Source organism: Lontra canadensis, unplaced genomic scaffold (genome assembly GCF_010015895.1).
Source record: "Lontra canadensis isolate GAN:19392208 unplaced genomic scaffold, GSC_riverotter_1.0 scaffold1, whole genome shotgun sequence".
In the NCBI taxonomy this organism is placed as follows: domain Eukaryota; kingdom Metazoa; phylum Chordata; class Mammalia; order Carnivora; family Mustelidae; genus Lontra; species Lontra canadensis.
This window is the reverse complement of record NW_022630995.1, coordinates 94,333,527-94,357,882: the sequence shown is the minus strand read 5'-3', so window position 1 is coordinate 94,357,882 and position 24,356 is coordinate 94,333,527. Positions and strand designations below refer to the sequence as shown.

Genomic DNA, 24,356 nt, shown 5'->3' with positions numbered 1-24,356 from the left:
TTGAGTAAGAAATTTGACATAGATATCGACATATTGAAATATATTGATATCAATATATATCAATACATATTGATTTACTGTGCTATTTTCTTTTAAAAAGGCTCAACCTATGCACAGTGAGCTGGTTAAGAAGATTCTAGGCAACAAAGCTACCTTCAGCCCTATAGTCACTTTGGAACCTAGAAGAAGAAAATTTCACAAGCCAATTACCATGACCATTCCTGTCCCCAAAGCTTCAAGTGATGTCATGTTGAATGGTTTTGGGGGAGATGCACCAACCTTAAGATTACTATGCAGCATAACAGGTGAGTCACATAAGACTCTGCTAGTAGAAAGTTCTGAAAGAAGAAGCAGAGTGTGGTAAATATTAAATTACCTTTGTCATTAGATACCTGTGAGGTTATATGCATTAATTCAGGAAAAGCATTCTAATTTACTAGGCAAGTGAAAGGTGAAAGAAAATGAACTAGTATTTATCAGATATAGCTTGTATGCCAAACTATTAGACATTTTATATGCATTGGCATTTTAGTCTTTACAGTGGCTCTATGAGGAAGTGTTAACCCTATGCATTGAAAAGGAAACCAAGGCTGAGAGAAGTTCTATAACTTGCCTGGTATCATACCATAAATATTCAGCAGAGTTGGAATTCAAACCCAAATTTACATACCTCAAGGCCTAAGGTTTACGCCTTCATGTAAGACTTCATCTTATATTTTCCATGTAAGACTTCATCTTATATGAAAAATAAATAGCATCTTGAATAATTATGCTCAGAAGTTCAGACATCTGTCTAGGAATGGGTTTGTCTTTATCATTGATCTGTTGAAATAACTTAGAAAAAACAAAGGTTTTTAATAATTAGCTGAATTTTGGTCTTTTTAGTTAGAAGTTGCAGTAGCTTTTGGACAATTACCACACTGTAGAAAGACATTCCTAGAATGCTGGTTTTTTTCTGCTCAATATTATCACCATAATGCTGAGAGGAAAAAATACACACAAATAACCTGTGTTAGGACTACATCATTGGACTGATAATTTCCCTATTTAACCATAACTACATTGTGTTGGCATTCAGTAAATACACTATTGTCAATGGGAATAATCACCATCCCTGGCTGTTTAGGTATTGTTAGCATTTTTTTTTTTTCATTTCTCCTCCATATGGAAAGGAATGTTCACCCTTATTTTGCTCTCTAATTCTCCCTTCTTACTAGTGTTTTTTTTTTTTTCTGTACTTATGATAGCAAACCATTGACACCTTATCCCATAAGTTTAATAATATGACAAGAGTTTAAAATGCACAGGCTACAGTGAGTATAAAGGGAAATCTTATGCTTCATTTTCACTTTCCCAATTACCCATTTGTGGTTGTTATCAGCATTCCTGGCTGTCATTCCCATACCTTTTGTTCCATGCGTATATGATTAACCTTTCTATAATGTGCAACATAATGGCAAGGAAGCAAAAGAAAGAAGACTGAAAAATGTCTGTGACACACCTGCCCTTGTAAGTGATCAAATGAAGATACCACCTGGGCCTAGACACCATCGAATCTAGTTATTCCAGCCATAGATCCTCAGATGGGATTGTACGAAACATGTCCTTAAATTTATTTGTTAATTTAAAAAAACATGTTAACCACAGTGCTTGGATTTTTGTGTTTTGCTCTGTTATATGGTTCTGCTAAGAATTCCTATTTTAGAGGCCTGCTAGAATAAGTTTCCATGAACTTTCTCTGATAACACATTTCCTTCTTTAAGGAATTTTAGTGTCGCAGTTTATTCTCATCTCGAACATACATTCCTCCTACAGTGCCTTAAGACTATTTTATCCTTATCTATGCCAAGGTAATTTCCCAGTTGAATGAAAGTCCATGTCCACCTCCATGGTGATCTTTCTGTGCACAGAGGCCATCCTTCAGCACTCATTCATCTGTTCCCTCACCTTGCAGTATTACTGAGCTCTTAATATTTTCCAAGCATTTTTTTTTTTTTTGCCAACCTTCAACTGCAAATTGAGAAGAAATTTTATTTCTTAAAAATAATTCCAGAAAATATGAAGTTCAAGAACAAAAGATTATTTGGATCTTTTGTTATTTTAACAAAGTATTCAACTCCTTGGTTGATAGAAGTTGCTTTAAAATCATCAGCTGTTACAATTTAAAATGATCTTCAAAGCCTAGCAATTACAATAAAAGCTTCAAAGTATCAGTCAGATCTTAACAACAGAGAACAAACTGCGGGTTGCTGGAGGGGAGGTGGGATTGCGGGATAGGCTAGATAGGTGATGGGTGTTAAGAAGGGTGCTTGTGCCCTCTAATTGCATGGAGCACTGGGTGTGGTGCAAAAAAAAAATGAATACTGTTATGTTGAAAAGAAATAAAAAAAATTAAAAAAAAAAAGAAGGGCACTTGTGATGAGCACTGGGTGTTGTATGTAAGTGATGAATCACTAAATTCTACATTTGAAGCTAATACTACACTGTGTTAACTATCTAGAATTTAAATAAAAACTTGAAACATTAAAAAAAAAAAGTCAGAGAGTTGAACACTTAGTAGGTAATCTAAGGCAGTTATTCAAAGAACCTCCCTTAAATGAAGTTCCTTTGAAGGTAGTATTCCCTGTTTGTTTTCAGTGTGTCATTTTTTAGCATGTGGTTTTTAGACATGTTCCCAATATGTCATTCTGAGGGGTGGATGGGATGACATGGGTGAACACAGCCAGAACCACAAAGACTTTCTCTTACAATTCAAAGTCTGGAGTTTTGCCTGATTTTTTTAAACGATCATATTATTTCAGGTGGAACCACTCCTGCACAATGGGAAGATATTACAGGAACTACGCCCTTAACATTTGTCAATGAATGTGTTTCCTTTACAACCAATGTGTCTGCCAGGTATGGTTATGCAGCCCAGAAAAGCCTGATATGTCTTTTGTTTTGTTTCTTATGTTCTTTGAAACTGACTCTTTTTGGTCTGCTTTTTAACATTGTCTGCATTTACTTTCATATTTTAAACTGGACCCTCCAGCAAATGAAATGGTGATGAGATAATAAAGGACAACCAGTCAGATTAAAATCTAAGAAAAAGAAAGGATTGTGACCCTGACTCTGGTTTTAGCAGCCACCACTGATTTTTCCAGTCCCAAAGGTCTTAGGAAAGATAAATTTCCTGCTGTCAAAAAATAGCCTGAACTACTTTTTCCAGCAGAATACTAAAAACACAAAGCCCACCAGGGCCTGCTCGAATGGTTTAAAGGTTTCAGTGACTTTTACGCATTCAAACACATGTACATATTACCCATGTATGACCCAATTACATTTCACACATCTTTTAAAAGCTGAAGCTACCTAGTTTTATGTCATGTACACACTAATTCAGTTGATAACTATCGGTTCCCATTTGCATTGGGATTCATGGATAGCTAAGCATTTTCCCATTTAATTTGATTACTGCAACAACTGTGTGACTTAAAAGAACAGGAGGTATTGTGGCCATTCTACAGATGAGAAAATTAAAGTCGAGAGTAGTTAAAACTTAAATTTCTATTCAAGGATATAAGAAAAAAATAGAAATTCATGAACAACTCAGAACGGCACGTGGCATACCTGGGTGTGGTGGCACGTTTTTGTTGTTTCAGCCTCTCAGGCTCAGCTATTGAGTCTTGGGCTCCGTGTGCCAGTGTGATCTGCCACTCGGGCTTCTACACTCTAATGCAAGACAATGGCAAGTTTTGAATGACCAGTACCCCAGAGGTACTAAAGAATTCAGCGGAGGGTATTTGCATTGGAATAGAAGAGGTGACTCATGAGACATGTAGGAACCTTATGGGAAGAATGAAAGTGGAAGAGAGAGTAACATGAGCCAAGATGCTGAGATAGAATGCAGAAAGAAAGGGGAGAGCAACAGTGATCCATTTAGTCTGTAGTTCAGAAGTAATGCAGGATTGTGCATTGTTTATGGGAGGCCTCGTGGGATAGCCCAAGAAGTCAGTATTGTGAGGGTACTTAGTGCCAATGAATTATACACTTACAATGATTAAAATGATGAACTTTGTATATATTTTATCAAAAGTCAATTAAAAAAGAGATGGATCAAGAACTTGAAGAAAAGAGTTGGTAAAATGGTAAGGAAATCTCAGGAATGTTGAAAGATTATGGGAAATGAGTCAAGAGAGGGAGGGTGATCATTGGTGGGGAAAAGTTTCAGAGCAAGAGGATGTGAACCAACCTTTGAAAGCGTGTATACATACCAGATTGAAGAAATGTCCACTGTGGCCTCTGCTTTCTCAGTGAAGTTACCCTTCATAGGGCCTCAGGTGAGGCAAGAGCTCAAGGAGTGTCCTAAAGGTTTAGCAAAGTTACTAAACAGAATAAAATAATATCTGAAGAAAAAGTTGCCAGGCAAATCATAGACTTAGCTGAGGCTAGAACTCATAAATTGGTCACAAAACAGATGATTTCTTCTAGGAATTATGTTCAGCAATGTTTAGAAGTTCTGGAGCAAAAGCAATTTTTTAAAAATGGGATTATTTCACCTTGACAACTGGAGAGGTTGTTGGAAAAGAATGAAGAAAAGCTGGGTAGATTATACTGGAAAGGGTTTCAGGAAATGAAATAAAGAATAGGAGAGGGAATCAAGGAAAAATAGAAACTCTCAATTCAGTGAGATCCTTGTCATGTCTGACACTGAGCTTACATGCTAGAAGATTCTAAAGTTCTGAGGTATAGTTGAGAAGATTCAATACTCAGATGATCCTCCAAGGAAGAAAATTATAAATACAGCATTTGTTAGTTGATCTTAAACATCTAATCTTTCTCTTTTCCCCACCCTCCCTTCTTCCTTCCTATCTATCCTTATACCTTTCCTTCTTTCACTTTGTCTTTCCTTTAGTTTCTCTCCTCTCCCTCTCTCCCTTCTTTTTCCAAAAAACATTTAATGACTATTTTGATCATAATGAGAGGACTGTTGTTTTCTTATCCAATACTTTATATTTATATTTATTTATATTTATACTTTAAATTTCAGATAACTGACCTTATTCTTTTTTTTTTTTTTTTCGTATGGTAACCGACCTTATTCCATTTTGTAGGTTCTGGCTGATAGATTGTCGACAAATCCAGGAATCTGTTACCTTTGCATCACAAGTGTATAGGGAAATTATCTGTGTACCGTATATGGCCAAATTTGTCGTGTTTGCCAAATCACATGACCCCATTGAAGCCAGGTTGAGATGTTTCTGCATGACTGATGATAAAGTGGATAAGACCCTAGAACAACAAGAAAACTTTGCTGAGGTGGCCAGAAGCAGGGATGTAGAGGTACTGTATTTACAAAAATAATTTATGTTAACCTGTTGTTTATGCCCTTACTAATAGATTATATTTAATATAGTATTTAATAAATAGAGCCATAAGGAAAAAAAGACCAGTCCACACTTTGATCAGTTAGTAGGTCAAGGTCCAAAATCTGCCATTTTTAGCCAGTTTGGATATAGGGATATACAGTGTATGTGAGGAGGTAAAGGGATTCTCATAAAATTATCTTGGGACAAATTACAAGTTACTGGTAAAGTATGTAAGTTACTATAATAGTTTAGGTATCTTTACCTTTCCTTGTTGCTTTTATTATTTTTAATACTTAAGAAAACAGGAAGCATATCCTTTGTATAAATGTGAATGTATCAAATCCAGGGCTTTCTATATTACTTATTCGTATTTCAGAATTTTCTTCCTGTGGGCCTTTGGATATTGAGGTCAAGTAACCTAACTCATTACAGTGTCAAAAACTACCCAATTATAAATTTAAATTTAGGACTCAAAGAGATACCAGTTTGGGGGATGGGGTGGGTAACATGAAACAGTGTTAGAAATGAAAACATTAAATGCCACCAAGCATTTGAAGATTCCTGTACCAGTAAGAAGAGAGAGTATTAGCATGTGCTTTGTCTCAGATAAGACAAAATGCCAGTCAGCAATTTAAAGATGTATATTTTAAGAATTTTGATGTACCAAGTAATACCACCACTTTTTAATGTAAATAATAAGTAATAATTATAGCTCTTATGTCCTGTGTTACTTTGTCTGTTTTCACCAGGTACTAGAAGGAAAACCCATCTATGTTGATTGTTTTGGCAACCTGGTGCCATTAACCAAGAGTGGCCAACATCATATCTTCAGTTTTTTTGCCTTCAAAGAAAACCGACTTCCTCTCTTTGTCAAGGTAGTATATACATGGCCTTTTCTAATGCAGTTTACTTAAGATCAAGTGAGGATTCAATTTCCTTTAGAAGGAGATAATATTTGCTTTTCAGTCATTGAAGTAATTTTTTAAAACCATATCTGTGAAATCTTAAAGTCCTATAGAGCCAACCACTTTTATTTTTGAAGTTCAAATTCAACCTTAATTTTTACTTATAGATGGTGTTCAAGGCTGAGAATTAAGACAAATAGCCAATTCATTGATTAGAAAAACTGGCTACATTTTTTCCAAATTTTACAGAAAGTCTCTCTTTCCTTTTTTGCTATCATCTCTTTTAAATATTTATTCTTAAATTTTAAAAACGTATGAATTTCATGTGGAGACCAAAAGAGTCCCTAAGTGACAATACTTTGTAATAAAGGCTCTGAAGGAACCCAGGATCTCACTTGATCTAGTAACAGGTTATCCGAGATAGAGCTGTGAACTGGATATATTTTCATAAATTCATCCAACAAACATTTGTGGAGATGCTTCAGTACACCGTGAATTTGTTTTCTCTGTTTAAGAATATTAATCCAAGTTAGGAGTTTGGCAGTGATATATACATATTTCATTCCAGAGTCCAGTTATAAAAAGGGACAAAAATGTGTGATGGCAAAATGCAAAGGAAGTAATAATACTGTGCTCTATTTCTCCAGTTCTTCATTTTTTCCCCTTGCTTCTCACAGTTTATTTCACTGATCTGAAAGTCCTAATGCTCAACTCTCACAAGATGGAGGCTGGTTTCCAACAGTTTTTTACTGCAGTGACTCCAGACTACAAATTCCCAGTTTGTTAGCAATGACCGTTTTAAACCCTTATGATTTTCCAAGGATATGTCAGTAAATCTCTAAACTTGTTAGTCTATGAAGCTTTCCCAAGATCTCTGTTGAGTCCTTTGTTGTGCCATTTCTGGTTTGATTGTTTTACATGATTAAAGATAGGTTCTTAGAAATCACCGCATTGAACTATAACTGCTGAGGGGTAAAGGATCCATTTAACTCTAATGGCTGTATTATTAAGCTAATACTTGATATTGTTGATGTGCAAAAGTCATTCTATAAACAACCAAATACAGAAATGAGCAAAGGACTTAGACATTTCTCCAAAGAAGGCAAACAGATGACCAATAAGCATACGAAAAGATGCTCAAGGAAATTCAAGTTTAAGGAAATTCAGATTCAAATCACAAATGAAATACTTTGTACCCATTAGGATGGCAGTTGTTAAAAAATAAATATATAAATGAAATAAAATGAAATGGCGAATACATGTTGACAAGGATGTGGAGAAATTGGGACCCTGATCATTGCTGGTAGGAATACAAAATGATGCAGCCACTGTGGAAAACAGTATGATGATTCCTCAAAAATTTAAACCTAGGTTAGAATATGATCCAGCAGTTCCACTTCTAGGTAGATACCCAAAGGAACCAAAAGCAGGGACTTGAACAGTTACTTGGCATCCCAGTGTTCATAAGAGCATTATTCACAGTAGCCAAAAGGTAGAAACATCATAAATATCCATTGACAGGTGAATGGCTAAAATATGGTCTGCACGTACAATGGACTATTATTGAGCCTTAACAAAGAATGACATTTTGATACATGATGTAACAGGGATGAGCCTTGAGGATATATGCTAAGTGAAATTAACAAACACAAAAGACAAATACTCTGTTTCCACTTCTATGGTGCCTAGAGAGGTCAAAAGCCTAGAGTCAGAAAATTGAAGGGTGGTTGCCAGGGGTTGAGGGAAGGGAGGAATGGAAAGTTCTTGTTTAATGGAAACAGAGTTTCAGTTTGTGAAGATGAAGAAGTTCCGAAGATGAATGGCAGTGATGGTTGTACAACAGTGTGAATGTACTTATTGCTACTGCACTGTGCATGTAAAAATGGTGGAAATGATCAGTTTTATGTTATGTCTATTTTAACACAATTCTTTTAAAGAATGAAATTCTGATATATGTTGCAACAGGTTAAAGCTTGAAAATCTCATGCTAAGTAAAATAACCCAGACTCAATAGGAAGAAACATTGTATAACTCTATCCATTCAGGGTACCTGGAAGAGGCAGATTTAGAGACAGAAAGTAGAATAGAGGTGACTCAGGGTGGCAGAAGAGAAGTATGGGGAGCTATCATTTAATGGGTACAGAGTTTGTGTTTGAGATGATGACAGATTCTGCATAGTAAAGATTTGATGATTGCACAAGTTTGTAAATGTGCTTAATGCCCCTAAATTGAACACTTAAAAATGCTAAGTGTAAAAATGGAAATGATAAATTTTATGGTCTATGTATTTTACCACAATTTTTTAAAAGCTGAATGATTCTTTAAAAAATCATTCTAAATGAATATAGAAATAGAGAAAGGAACACCTCTAAATCTTTGGCATTATCAAATGAATTTATTTTTTCCTCATCCTTTGAGTATCATCTAATTAAAATAAATAGCATATATCATATGTGGGTGAAGTACACATGCCTTTCTTGTTCAAGGTACGCGACACGACTCAGGAACCTTGCGGGCGACTATCATTTATGAAAGAGCCAAAATCCACAAGAGGCCTGGTGCATCAAGCTATTTGCAACTTAAACATCACCCTGCCAATTTATACAAAGGTATTGTCCAATCTGTTGTAGTGCAATTCAGTCTCTATAGGATTTAATTTTCAAATCCTTTAAAATAAGTCAAACAAAAGCACTGAATGCAAGCGCGTGGAGCAATCATTTTTGATTCCCTGTCAAATTTTTGATTTTCCATTTAAGTAAGGAAAAAAAGTAGCTCTCCTTTATTTTGCATTAAATTTGCTCTGATGGAAATTTTTTTATAAATACATATTGGCTAGGAAAGAGAAAATATGAATTTAAGATTTGGGACTAATTTTTAAAAATAAATTGGCTTTGTCTTCATTGTTTTTATGTGCCCTTCTGGGATGATACTAGTCCATTTGGCCCTAGCAATGTATTATGAGTCCATTAGCTTCTGTTCACTGCCAGTTCACAGGTAGATTATATATTATTAAATTCAGAGCAACCTCATGAGTTTTTAATCTTATTGCTAAAATAAATACTTGTTCATCTTGTAATCCATAATATTTGGGGGTATCAAACTAATTTTTCAACTATTTTTAACGTGATTAATGTACAAAATGCTCCCATGTTACAAGAGATAGATTTGAAACATTGTTGAAAAGGAACAATTCATCAATTCCTGACCCAAATTCTCCTTAACAGATATTACTTTCTATTCAGACTGCTCTCCATTACAGAATTCCTTGCTTACTCTGATGAAGTTGAAGACAACTGAACGAATTAAATGTTGGGGATAACTTAATTTTTATTACTTAAAAAAATTTTAACAAACATCTTTTCAATGGGAAACCCCATTCTCCCCCCCCGCCCCCCCCGCCATGGTGGTCCATAGGGGGCTGTAGTGGTTGTCAGTGTGTGTATTAGAGGTTGGGGAGGGGGACAAGTAATGGCAGGTAAGAGGAGGAGATGTAGAAATATATTTAAATTTATAATATTTATATATTTAAATATATTTAAAACCCTAAATCTTGACTTCACAAAACAAAGCATGTTCGACACTTCTTTTTACCCACCATGGTCTATTTTTCTTAACCAATTATTCTTGTAAATAGAGATCAGACACACAGAGAAAACCTCATAGCATCATGGTTTAACATTGCAGATTCTCATTGTATGATAAAAATGAAATATTATCTGTAGATGTAAACATATGTGTTACTCCAGTAATTGGAATACAGCAATAGGTATATCCACCCAAATGAACATAATCTCATTTCACTCCAGTGATGGAAAATGTACTTTGGGGTTTGTAGAATTGTGAGTCACCAAAGAGGAAGGCCCGATAAGAAGCACAACAGAATACATACTCTGGGCAGCCCACCTGAGTGACATATACAGATGAATGAGCTTTGTCTCTGGTCTCAGTGAACTTTCAGTGTTCTATAAAAGCATTGACTTTATTATTACACTGTATTTCTAAGTTGAAACATATCATTAATGCCATGATGGTCCAGGATAGCTTTCCAGTTCATAACTCAAAACGAAAAGGAAAACAATGTCAAACATTGTATGTACTTCGGATAAACTTTAGAATTGAGTAGTTCTTTATTATAATAGAACTCCTAAATATTGCCTGTGTATTTGAAATATTTTCACCATATGCTTATTTGTGGCCTTTAACGTTTTCAGCCAGTATCTGTAATGACTGGGATATACCATCACCATTTCTCCAGACATACGCATCAAATCCATTAGCTAGCAAGCTTTAAGGCTCTAGTAACCTAGTATTTGAAATAAGTGTATTTGTAATTTTAGTTATTTTGCCTAATAAATTAGTGTACTTATGATTTTGGTTTTTTTGCTTCTTGAATCTACAGACTTCCGTATTTAAATCAATCCTTTTAAATTTTTGTGCCTGTCTTCTATAAACTGTCAAAAGAAAAAACAAGAGTATGCTGACTATATGCTTGCCTGTTGATGTTTGCTGGCAGTGTATTTAATCTTCTCTTCTAAATACTCTCTACTCTTCCTGCTCTCTTTTTTCCATCTTGCATGGCATCTTGGGGCTGCAAGGAATCAGAGTCAGATCAAGAACAGGAAGAAGAGGTAATTGTATGACATTGTCACTTGTTGATGGCTGTTATTTGCTATAACCGCTAATAAGAGCACGTAGTTAACCTGTGTTCTTAGAAGGGTTATACAGTTTTAGTAACTGAAGGGTCACAGTTTTAGTTAACCTCTTTGAGCCTCTGTTTTCTCATCTCATCGACTGAATTCAAGGAAGAGTAAAGCTTTCCCTGTAAATTGTTACCCTGTCTCTGTGCAGTAATTTATGTTTCTCTACTGACTCCTGAAGGCCAAGCTATTATTTTAGTTCTCAGAGGTTGGTTTGGCGATACCCGGAGGTCAAAACTTTTTTTTTCCCCTAATATTACTAAGACATTATTTGTTTTTTGCCTCCCATGTCTCTATAAGCTATAGAGTTTTCCAGAGGCTACATTGCATATGATGACATGATCACTCTGACTCTGGAGTGGGTCCTTGTGTGCACTTGGGTTCTAGCATTTTCTCAGTTTTAATGTATAAAACGGAAATTTACTTGTATATATGAAACATAAAAGTTCTTCAAGGTCCTTAGTAATTTTTAGGAGTGTAAAGCAGTCTTAAGACCAAAACGTCTGAGAACCACTGAGACTAAAAACTTTAAGGAGTGTGCAGTTCAACCATTAGACTGTAATATTATAATGTAGAACTCTACTAATAATGAGCACTTCTTAGAAGGTAGACTCTTTATTAAGTGCTCCATGTACCTCATTAACACTGATCCTCACAATTGCCCTGTGAGTTCTGTGCTGTCTTATAATAGGTGAAGAAAGTGAGTCTTCAAGAGGTTGCCTTGAAGAAAGAACCATTTGAATAAGACCTCTTTAATAGTTCAGGCACATTTGTGTTTGTTTCCCTTATAAAGATTTGAATGCCCAAACATCATCATAGAAATGATAGGAAATTCAGTCTACTTTCCTATTTACATATCGGTTCCTGTTTCTAAGATAGACAAATGCAGTTGTTATTAGTTGCACGTAAAGATTTTCAAATGTACTTGTATTCTATTTTTAGTGTTATTCTGATGGATTTGGAACACAAAAACATATAATGAAAAATATAATAAGTACCCTTGTACCCACCAGCTTAAAATGTAAGGCCTTTTTAGTGCAGAGAATTGCCCTGAATTTACTTCTGACTCCTGCCCTGGCAGCGGAGCAGGACAAGAGGGGAGATGATAGCCTCATTGTCCTGCTGTATATAACTATATGTGCAGTAATTGTGACAGGACAGATGTCATCCTTTCCCTCGATTGTCCAGCCACTCTTTGTCTCACATACTGTTTCCTTCCTGCACTTGGTGACCCCCTTACCAAACCTGTTCAAAATGGTACCTACACACCTTCTTAGAAAAGCAGTGCAATTATAAAACCATTTTTTGCTATATTTAAGTGACTTTCTTGCATTAGGTTTATGATTGTTCTATTGAGTACTTTTCAGGAGTTGTGCAGGACAATAGATCCAGTTGGTATTCTTTTCAGGATTTGGAATCTTGGCTTGTAATTAATGACAATGAAACTCCTATAGAATGTATTACCCTGGCATGCTGTTCGTTCTGTCTTTTTCTCAACTAATTTGACACTGTTTAACCGCCCCCCACCCCCTCACTCTTTTCCTGGCCTTTTCCCTCATACACATGTATTTCTAACATTAAACGCACCCTCGATCCTATCTTGCTGGAAATAACATTAAAAAATGCTTTCCACCTATAAAGTCTAGAAAGGAGATTTGTTTTTTCAAAGTTAGGATGAGAATCAAGGAGACTCTCAGGAAGAACTGTAGCAAATTACTTTGACCTTCTCTAGATTCTGTCATCTCCCCATGGGTGTGGTCACGAATAGGAGTTTATTTGCACATCAGGGGGAAACCAGGTGCAGTTTGTAACCATTCAATTTATGTATGTTTTCTTTCAGATCGATATGACATCAGAAAAAAGTAAGATTTTAAATAAAATTGAGTTTGTTTGAAAGCTGGCTACACTAAAGAGAAGCATGAATTAAAATGCAGCTAGATGCCATTACTAACCACTATAATAATTATATTTTTATATTGTCCTTATTAATCATTAATGTATATTTAGAGAAGCAGCTTGGCCAGTTAAATTACAAAAAAATCTAATTTGTGAGCTAATTAGCAGTAAAATGCAATGATTATTCATCTAAGCATTCACTTTCTTTTGATACCCCTGTTACTCCTGCTATTGCTGTTACGCTTGTTTAGAAACCCACCCTACCGTTTTTGTCCTTTTGTTAGCATAACATTGTCATCTCATTTTTTTTTTTTAAGCACTGACATGACAGTATCACTTTTTATATTAAGCAACACTGACTTGGGGAGAGCTCTCATTATTTTTGTAGGCTACACCTGTGAAAGTGATACTGTCTCAATAGTTCTCAGCTAAAGCTCAGCCTCCACCACCCCACGACCTCGCACCTCTTACTGTGGTGAAGTGTAATGGACTTCTTTAGGGCTGAGGTCTAACAGACTTCTGTGAAACTTTCTGGAAAACAAAAACAAAAAAAAACCAAGAATGCAAAAATCAAAACCTCCTGGATGAAATTACTAATCGCAACATTGTACCATTATAGGGCTAATTTTAAAGAATGATGCAAATCCCAAACATAATTTAGTACAGAGAGAACTGGTTTTTACAGACCTTAAGGGAGCGATCTTAGAACTCATTTTGGGTTTGTAATAATTAATTAACATTTTAGTTTTGGGACCTATTTCTGGTGACTGGTTTCTTGTGTGGAAGAAGTTAAAATTTTCAGGTTTCTTTCTTGCTTCTATGCCCCCAAAGAGTTTAGGAAAAAAAAATACTAATTTTTATTTTTTTATTCACTTAAAAGTTCATTTTGATTCACTGAATTTCAGGTTGCTATTCCCAAAAGGAGAAAACTTAGAAGCACATTTAATATGGTCACCTGGCCCTATGCAATGATCTGGGGCTTTTTTTGTTCGTTCGTTTTGAAGACCTAGTACAATGTAAGTTATTAGGATGCTTTTTTTTTTTTTTTTTTTTTTTTTTTAAGATTTATTTATTTAAGAGAGAGCAGGAGCAGAGGGTGAAGGACAGAGGGAGAAGCGGACTCTCTGCTTAGCAGGGAGCCCAAGGCAGGGCTCGATCCCAGGACTCCAGGATCATTACCGGAAGCAGAAGGCAGCCTCTGAATGGACTGAGGCACTCAGGCACCCCCAGAATGCTTTTAATTGAGAGTTTCTTTGCTCTTATGTTAAATCGTCATTCAGGACTAGATTATTTGAGGTTCTGGATGTTTTCATTTGGCTTGTACTTGAACAAATTTGCATTAATATAAATTGTTTTAATATATATATGCATAGTCACAGTATATCTCCTCAACAAATACCGATTCTCTCAAGAGAAGACCCTTATTTGTTAAAAAAGTGACATTATTGTTGCTTTAATTCTTTTTTAAGAAAAGATATTTTATTATCCCATTTTCTTCTTCAGGACTACTATGTCTATTTAAATGGCCCTTTCCTTAGTCTCTTGAACACTAGCTAGTAGAAATTCAAGTTTAATACATCCCTCTGGCTCAGTTACTTAAAAAAGAAAAGGGGAAAAGCTACTATATTGCTATAATGCCACAGATTCTCCTAAATGACTCCTAAGTGTTGTGAATATTTTTTAAAGTTTAAACTTAGATGCATTTTTTTAGTTTAAAGATAATCCTTAAATAATCTTCATCTAGGTGTAAAATAATCCATAAAGAAGGGCTCTAGTGAAGGAACTCTTTCCTAAGTCTTTTCAAGAGCAAATCCTAAAAGAGTTTGACCAACTTCTCCTTTTTGCTTTGAATGGGTGCAGGTCCCTACTACCTGTCCTTCAAATATACTACTGTATTCAGCACTGATGTACAGACTTGTAGGGAAAGGAATACGCTTCACCACAGTAATGTTTCCATATTGTTCTAATTTCTTAACCATCCTCCTGCCCACGCATTTCAGCAAAGCCACAGCTCCCACCAGTTTCCTTCCACCTTTGCTTTGCATGGAAATAACTTGGCTTACATAAACTGTGCGTGTGTCCCGTGTGACTGTCTCTGATTTGGATTGCCACGCATCACATTTTAACTTTGGACTCACTTATAAGTTTAATCACAGTTGTTGTTTTGTTGTTTTCTTCTTTCCTTTCCTTTATTTCCCTCCTTGGTCTGTCCTTTATGTGTCTAAACCAGGAGGTTGCTCCAAGGAAAGGACCATGCCTCTTAGCACAAGACCATTCGTTTCATTGTTAGGTGTGAATTTTCCTTAGATGAAATGCCGGTTTGCAGCTGATTCAGACATCTTTTATATAGTCATTGTATATTGGCAGAACAAAACACTGAATTCTGGATTTTCATATGATTAAAAAACATATATACATCATTAGGAGGCAATCTGAGTTTGCTACTACTGGCTTTCTCCTAGAGGAAATCAACTTTCTGCAATTTCTAATGCTTTTTTTCCTTTTTTTTCCCCATGTTTATATTTTTTTCAACATTGATCTGTAACATCTGAACAATCTTGAGATATTTCTGTGTAATTTCACTGCGTTTGTTCTTTGTTTCGATCTGTGATGGTGTGTGTGTGTCTGTCTGTCATGGCTGTTTGTTATAGCTTTGTTGTATGTGTGGATGTGCTATGAGTGAGAAAATTAAGCAAGTTATTTCCTGCTCATTTTTCCTTTTCAGTTTTTTTTTTTTTTTTTTTTTAATTTTTCCGTTAGCCTTGCTTTGCTTTTGTATCCTGAGACCTTGTGGATCCACCATTCCCGGCCCATTCTGTTGTCCCTCCCACCAAAACAGGAAAAGACACTGTGTCGTTTCAGTCCTGATTACATTTGCCAATATATTTTTTTGATTTCCACTTTACTTTCAATGTTTTTCATTCACATCAAAGATGATGAGACAGAATCTACAGAAACATCTGTCCTGAAAAGTCACCTGGTTAATGAAGTTCCTGTCCTAGCCAGTCCGGACTTGCTCTCTGAAGTTTCTGAGATGAAACAAGATTTGATCAAAATGACCGCCATCTTGACCACAGATGTATCTGATAGGGCAGGTTCTATCAAAGTGAAGGAGCTGGTGAAGGCTGCTGAGGAAGAGCCAGGAGAGCCTTTTGAAATTGTTGAAAGAGTTAAAGAGGACTTAGAGAAAGTGAATGAAATCCTGAGAAGTGGAACCTGCGCGAGAGATGAAGGCAGTGTGCCGAGGTCTCAGTCGGAGAGAGAATTAGAGGAAGAGGAGTGGGTGATTGTCAGTGATGAGGAAATAGAGGAGGCTAAGCAAAAAGCACCTTTAGAAATCACCGAATACCCATGCGTAGAAGTTAGAATAGATAAAGAGCGCAACATCAAAGTAGAGAAAGACTCAACGGGGCTAGTGAACTACCTTATTGAGGATCTAAATTCCTATGTGTCTCCTCATGAAAAGCCACCGCAGACAGTTCAAGGGATAGCAGGGGAGAAACGTGACGCTCTGGCTACTGGCAGGAGCTCTGAAAATGAAGGGAAAGATGCACCCCCACAGGAGACGCAGAGTGCCCAGAAACAGCACAAACCAAGCCTGGGAATAAAGAAGCCAGTAAGAAGGAAATTAAAAGAAAAACAAAAACAAAAAGAGGAAAGTGTACAAGGTAGTGCAGAAAAAAGTGAACTTAAAAAATGTAGTTCAGAAGAGTCATTAGATGATGATGCAGGTTTAGCCCCTGAACCCCTCCCCACTGTTAAGGCCACTTCACCTTTGATAGAAGAGACTCCCATTGGTTCCATAAAGGACAAAGTAAAGGCCCTTCAGAAACGAGTGGAAGATGAACAAAAAGGTCGAAGCAAGTTGCCTGTCAGAGTCAAAGGCAAAGAGGATGTGCCAAAAAAGATAACCCACAGGACACATCCAGCCGCATCACCCTCTCTGAAGTCAGAGAGGCACACACCAGCATCACCCTCCTCTAAAACAGAGAGACACTCTTCTCTTTCCTCCTCTACAAAAACTGAGAAGCACCCTCCGGTATCACCATCAGGTAAAGCTGAGAAACACTCACCTGTGTCACCCTCTGCAAAAACTGAAAGGCACTCCCCTGTGTCATCAAATAAAACCGAGAAGCACTTGCCTGTGTCACCCTCGACAAAAACTGAAAGGCACTCCCCTGTGTCATCTACAAAAACAGAAAGACACCCACCTGTTTCACCTTCAGGTAAGATGGACAAACGCCCACCTGTTTCGCCCTCTGGAAGAATGGAGAAACATGCACCAGTATCACCTGGGAGAACCGAAAAACGCTTGCCTGTGTCACCAGCTGGACGAACGGAAAAGCATCCACCTGTATCAGCCTCCGGGAAAACTGAGAAACACTTGCCCGTGTCGCCTTCTGGGAAAACAGAAAAGCACCCACCTGTCTCCCCCACCTCAAAAACAGAACGAATCGAGGAGACAATGTCTGTTCGGGAGTTGATGAAAGCTTTCCAGTCAGGTCAGGACCCCTCTAAACACAAGACTGGACTGTTTGAGCACAAATCAGCAAAGCAAAAGCAGCCACAAGAGAAAGGCAAAGCTCGGGTAGAAAAAGAAAAGGGGCAGATGCTAAACCACAGAGAAACACAGAAAACAGAGAGTCAGACGATCAAACGAGGCCAGAGATTTGTGGTAACAGGAGTTTCCGAATCCAAGAGAGCAGTCCGTGCTTCCTCCGTAGGGTTTAAGAGAGAAGATCTAGTTGTAGAGAAGGAGAAAGTCCTTAGCCACAAAACACCTGAACCTGTTCAGTCAGCACCAGAAGAAGAAAGCCATAAAGAGAGTAACGTTCCCAAAGAAAAGCTGACTGATGAACACGGAGACATGGACCTCCAGATCAGCCCAGATAGGAAAACTTCCACGGACTTTTCTGACGTCATTAAGCAAGAATTGGAAGACAATGACAAATACCAACAATTCCGAAGGACTGAGGAGACAGAAGCAGCACAGCTTCACTTAGATCAGGTACTCACTAGTCCTTTCAACACGACATTTCCACTAGATTACATGAAAGATGAATTTCTTCCAGCTCTGTCTTTACAAAGTGGTGCTTTGGATGGCAGTTCTGAGAGCCTCAAGCCTGAAGGGGTGGCAGGTTCTCCATGTGGCAGCCTGATGGAAGGGACCCCTCAGATTAGTTCAGAAGAAAGCTATAAGCACGAGGGCCTCGCAGAGACTCCTGAGACAAGCCCAGAAAGCCTTTCTTTCTCACCAAAGAAAAGTGAGGAGCAAATTGGGGAAAGAAGCGAAACAACCAAGTCAGAAACACCAACTGCAGCTCATTCGGAAAAAGACCATCCCTCAATCAAAGACGTCACTGATGGTTCTGAAGAACAAGGTGCCGTGGTCACTGAAGGCACAGAGCCCTCAGCTGAGTGTTCACTGAAGGAGGCCACCCCAGACCCTTCCAAAGACACATGTCCCAGACAAGAAGATGATTCCCTTGGCAGCTGTAGTGTGTTACTAGCAAAAGAAACACCCAAAGGAGTGACTGAGGAAGCATCCTCTGATGAGGGTCAACTTACGAATGTTGGTTCTGCCCAGAAGATGCACACTGATTCTGAAGCTCAGAAATCCACAACCACTGAGCCCTCAGATGAGACAAAGGCCTCTCCACTGCCTGATGCTTTTGTAAACACAGGCACAGGAACAGAATCAAAGCCCCAGGGAGTTGCCAGAAGTCCCCAAGGGTTAGAACTTGCACTCCCCAGCCGAGACAGTGAGGTCCTCAGCCCTGGTGCCGATGAATCATTTGCAGTGAGCCATAGAGACTCCTTGGAAGCCAGCCCTGTGCTGGAGGATAACTCCTCACACAAAACTCCGGATTCTCTGGAGCCGAGTCCTCTGAAAGAATCCCCTTGCCGCGACTCTTTGGAAAGCAGCCCGGTAGAACCAAAGACGAAGGCTGGAGTTCTCCCAAGTCACTTCCCTCTTCCTGCAGCCGTAGCCAAAACAGAACTCTTTACGGAGGTGGCCTCTGTGCGGTCCCGGCTGCTCCGAGACCCAGACGGCAGTGCCGAGGATGACAGTCTTGAGCAGACGTCACTGGTAGAGAGCTCTGGGAAGAGCCCCCTCTCTCCAGACACCCCCAGCTCAGAAGAAATTAGCTATGAGGTCACACCCAAAGCCACAGATGCAAGCACACCCAAGCCAGCCGTAATTCATGAATGTGCAGAGGAGGATGACTTGGAAAATGAGGACAAAAAGAGATTCACACCTGAAGAGGAAATGTTTAAAATGGTAACCAAAATCAAAACGTTTGACGAACTTGAACAAGAAGCAAAGCAGAAAAGGGACTACAAGAAAGAACCCAAGCAAGAAGAATCTTCTTCATCCTCTGACCCAGATGCTGACTGTTTAGCAGATGTGGATGAACCAAAACATACGGAGACTGTAGAGGATGAAAGCAATGTCCCTGTGGTAGTAACATCAGAGAGCAGAAAGGCTTCTTCCTCCTCTGAGAGTGAACCTGAGTTGGCACAGCTGAAAAACGGTGGTGACACAGGCCTCTTACCAGAGCCAGTTATTCGAGTACAACCTCCTTCTCCACTTCCATCCAGTGTAGACTCCAATTCCAGTCCTGAAGAAGTACAGTTTCAACCCATTGTTTCTAAACAATACACTTTCAAAATGAATGAGGATACTCAGGAAGAGTGTGGTAAATCAGAAGAAGAAAAAGACTATGAATCCCATGTACCTGAAGAGAGTCATAGTATTTCTACTAATGGCCCAGATGGGTCTTATGATGATCTGAACAGAGATGCTGATCAACCAGAAGTCTGTGAGGGCCATGGGTGTGAGACCAGGAGTCCTAGCAGCTCAGTCATTCCCGTATCTTCAGGTCTCTATAGCTCCCCTAGGGAGGATATCAATGAGCAGCTAGCTATCCATGAGGAATCAATACCTCTGAAAGACATTGATGAAAAAGACACAGAAGGAGAAGAGCTTGATGCTTCTCCAGTGGCATCTCTACAAGTAGATTGCCCCAGTGAAAGATCTTCGTCTTTGTCCTCCTCCTTGCCTCACTGTCCAGCATCTGAAGGACAAGAATTAGATGAAGACATATCTTTTCTATCTCCTGCTACAAAAATGGAGGACATAAAAACTGACCAAGCTTTTGAGAGCTTACCGAAGGACTTTTCCATGCAAGACTCATCAATTACTACTCAAACAGATATATTGTCCATGGATGTCCCAGTGTCTGACCTTGCTGAGCCTGATGAAATCTACGATCCTCAAATAATAAGCCCTTATGAAAATGTTCCTTCCCAATCTTTTTTCTCCAGTGAAGAAAGCAAAAGTCAAACAGATGCGGGACATGCAAGTTTTAAGTCTTCGGAAGTGCATTCTGTTACCATGACATCCTCTGTTGAAGACACGGTAGTAATAAGCTCCTCCAGTACAACTGTTTCAATCCAAGAATCTAATTTTGAGCACAAAAACATGGAAGAAGAATCCAAACAAGAAAGCACCTTGTGGGAACAGCGATCAGATCAAGCCCCTTCGTCTTTAGAGCCTTCTGTACCAAATACTTCAGCAGTTGTTAGTGGCCAAATCAGCAAAGTCATCATCACAAAAACAGACGTGGATTCTGATTCCTGGAGTGAAATCCGTGAGGATGATGAAGCCTTTGAGGCTCGAGTAAAAGAGGAAGAACAAAAGATATTTGGTTTGATGGTAGACAGACAATCACAGGGTACCACCCCTGACACAACTCCTGCAAGGACCCCAACTGAAGAGGGGACTCCGACCAGTGAGCAAAACCCATTTCTCTTTCAGGAAGGAAAATTGTTTGAGATGACCCGAAGTGGCGCCATTGACATGACCAAAAGGTCCTATGCCGATGAAAGTTTTCACTTTTTCCAAATTGGGCAAGAATCCAGGGAAGAGACTCTCTCTGAAGACATGAAGGAAGGGAGTCCTGGGGCTGAGCTCCCACAACGGGAGACATCAGCTGAGTCACTAGCTCTCTCAGAATCAAAAGAAACAATGAATGATGAAGCAGACTTACTTCCAGATGACCTGAGTGAGGAAGTAGAGGAAAAGTCTGTTTCAGATGCTCAACTCAACACCCACATGGGGAATTCAACCTCCACTGAAACATCAACAGAAGAGGCTCCTTCTGAAGGCGCCGAGGACCTTCCCACCACACAAATGGGTGACATGCCTCCTAAGTCTAGTGTGAAAAAGCCATCTTGCCCTGACTCCCCTGAACCAGTTGTACACGTTCAGTTAGATTTTTCCACAGTTACCAGGTCCGTGCATTCAGATCGGAATGATGATTCTCCTGATTCTTCCCCAGAGGAACAGAAATCGGTAATTGAAATCCCTACTGCACCCATGGAGAATGTGCCTTCTACTGAAAGCAAATCCAAAATTCCTGTAAGGACTACACCCACATCAACCCCAGCGCCTCCATCTGTGGAGAATGAGAGTTCCCTTTCTGAAGATTTTTTACCCAGCCTGGATGAGGAAAGTAAAGAGGATGAAACAAAACCAAAGTCTAAAATCCCCGTGAAAGCACCTGTCCAAAGAGTAGAGCAGCAACTTTCGCATCTAGATTCCTCTCTCCAGAAAACAGTGGCTCCTCAGGGTCAGGACATGACAAGCAGAACACCAGATAGTAGAAGCAAATCTGAATCTGATGCCAGTGCTTTGGACTCAGAGACCAAATGTCTAGTAAAAACGACAAGTTACACTGAGACAGAAACAGAGAACAGAGAGAGGGCAGAGGAGCTGGAGTTAGAATCAGAAGAGGGGGCCACCAGACCAAAGATATTTACATCCCAATTGCCAGTTAAGAGCAAAAGCAACACATCTTCCTGCAAGGGGGCTGTGAGCCCTACGAAAGAAAGTAAGGAGCATTTCTTTGACCTTTACAGGAACTCCATAGAATTCTTTGAGGAGATTAGTGATGAGGCTTCCAAGTTAGTGGATAGACTTACACAGTCAGAAAGGGAGCAAGAATTAGTTTCGGATGATGAAAGTAGTAGTGCCCTGGAAGTTTCAGTAATTGAAAATCTGCCACCTGTTGAGACCGAGCATTCAATTCCTGAGGACATCTTTGACACAAGGCCTATTTGGGATGAGTCCATTGAGACTCTGATTGAACGCATCCCTGATGAAAATGGCCATGACCATGCTGAAGGTATTTGCCAGCCACTGGGATTCCCTGTGCTACGCATGTCATAAATTTGATATAGTTTTTTTTTTTATATCTTTTATTTGGTGATTTGTGTCTCATTTTCTTTAAGCTTTCTGTAGTGATTATTGTGTTTGTGTAAGCCCTTTGTGTTTCGTGCTTTCTCTGTGTACTCTTGTCTATGAAAACAATCTCAAGATTGAGTAATGAGAATGCTTATGGAAAACATAAACATAATAAACAGGCAGTGGTGATCTTGCCTTTCTCGAGCCGCTGCACGTCAGGCCATGCAAGCTTTGAGTTTTGTTGTTCTGGAATCCCAGGCTTAGCCTCAATTTAGGCACTTGCGCTTTTGCACATGAATATGTTGGGCTTTGTTTTATATGGTAAGGATTCATAGCTTTTTCTTCTTACCCTTAAGTATTTTAAAATAATTTGTACTCAACTTAATAAATTTGTAATCATTAGGAAGCCATTTGCCCAAGAAGATTTCACATTATCACGAAATCCCAATTGTTGTGGATCTGTTTTTGATTCAAAAGGTTGGATCTCAGATACCACTGGTAAACACTCAAAGCAAACAAATATAAAGCAAAAAACAAAACAAAACAAAACAAAACAAAAAACCATGCTCTTTGTTTTAGTGTTAGGTGAATGGAGAATATATTCTGATTAGATGCAGCAGACAACAAAAACTCAAACTTTGCATGATGTAAGTGACTGTGAGAGGATGATGACCCTTTGAATTATAAAAAAGGAAACCATAGATGGCTTTGAGAAGTAGCCTCTGGTCTTCCAATATCTCTGCAATAAAGACTGTTATTCTTAAATTTGTGTCATAGGAAAATGTCATGATACCTAAAATGCTGCCCATCAATTAATGGAGGTTAAAAACCAAGGGGAAAATGACAGCTTGTGGGAATAATATATAAGCTTACCTAGTAGTAAGCAGACAGAAATATCACACAAAAGACATCTATACCTATTGATACAACAGACACAAGTATATACGCTTTTATCCTTCCTTCTTCCAGGGTCACCAGGACCAAGGAAAATTTCTCTGGCCAGACTGAAAAAAACAAAAACAAAAACCCAGGATGGCCTGATTAACTCATGATCTATGTCTCTTATAAATCTTGGATGTGATTTCTTTCAGACATAACCCGAAAGTGATCTATGCTGCCACAGGCAATAATAGGAGGTCCTAACCAGTTACTCTACTTTGGCATCCCATTTATGATTTTTCTAGTTTTTGATGAACCAGACGACTGTCTTCTGGTGGGCAGTATTCTCTCAGATAATTTAAAAAGAAAGTCCTAAGATTACTAGAAATTAACAGCTTTTATAATATGTCCAGTGACTAGTCTTGATTAAAGAGATATGGAAGCAGTTGGTTTTCATGATTTATAATTAAATTGATTCCCCATTGCATTCCAGAAATCAGACAAACACACAATTTAAAATGATTTGAAATATAATAGCTAATTTGTGCTATTATCAAATATTTGGACAAGTGACTTCCTTTCTTTGGATGATCAGTACTGTGGTTGCTCTCCTGTTGTAGACAACTTTTGGCCATTCTGTTTTTGACCTTCTGTAGATCAACAGGATGAGCAGGAACGGATCGAGGAAAGACTGGCTTATATTGCTGATCATCTTGGCTTCAGCTGGACAGGTAAAATTAGCGTGACTTATTTTTTCAACAGATGTTGCTTCATTTAAGAAACACAATTGCATCAGCCAAGTGGCATTAACAATGAAAACGTATTTGTTTCCTTGGGTGAGACCACATGGAATAGTGAAAAGAATAATAAACTCTGAACTAGAAAATCCAGGCAGGCCTTCTGTTATCTCTGGAATTTAGAAAAATCGACCTTTAAATTGGGGAATTTTGAGAATATACCAAATGTTACTCTCCTCAACTGGGAGCCATGGGTATCCAAATTTTGAGGGGATTACTGTGTTTCAGAGTCATTGTTAGACGCAGTTGTCACAAAATTTAATTGGAGATTTAACCCAGGTCTCTTTATTTTAGATACCTTATATCAGATATCTTCATTGTGAACAGTACTAAAATTTGCTTTGGTTGCATGTTGAAATACATAGGAATAAGATGTTTCACTAATTTTCTGAGAAATAGGATATTTAAGTATAAAAATTGCAATGTATGTAAAATTATTAAAAGAAAATGAATTGTAAAATCATTATGAATAGAAATCCCTAAGACCCTTAACAAAAATAATAACAGGGCAGAGAGAATAGTCATTTCCTCACTTTTACACATTTAAGTAGTTGTTAAATACGATCAGGTTTTTTTAAATTGAG

At 38.2% G+C, this 24,356-nt stretch overlaps 1 protein-coding gene across 50 annotated transcripts in view; it reads left to right on the top strand.

Moving 5' to 3' along the window:
• The window catches only part of ANK2 (ankyrin 2), a 662,258-nt gene that overhangs the window by 618,387 nt on the left and 19,515 nt on the right, over positions 1–24,356 (top strand). For 25 of the 50 annotated variants that reach the window (XM_032859277.1, XM_032859322.1, XM_032859271.1 and 22 more), the window contains 9 exons: positions 101–305; positions 2,802–2,898; positions 5,094–5,322; positions 6,098–6,223; positions 8,740–8,862; positions 10,849–10,881; positions 12,791–12,812; positions 15,780–22,037; positions 23,632–23,706. In XM_032859277.1, coding sequence (XP_032715168.1) covers positions 101–305; positions 2,802–2,898; positions 5,094–5,322; positions 6,098–6,223; positions 8,740–8,862; positions 10,849–10,881; positions 12,791–12,812; positions 15,780–22,037; positions 23,632–23,706 — 7,168 coding nt within the window. The remainder of the gene's footprint in view (positions 1–100; positions 306–2,801; positions 2,899–5,093; positions 5,323–6,097; positions 6,224–8,739; positions 8,863–10,848; positions 10,882–12,790; positions 12,813–15,779; positions 22,038–23,631; positions 23,707–24,356) is intronic. The other 25 variants (XM_032859419.1, XM_032859423.1, XM_032859412.1 and 22 more) reach the window with 4 other exon arrangements.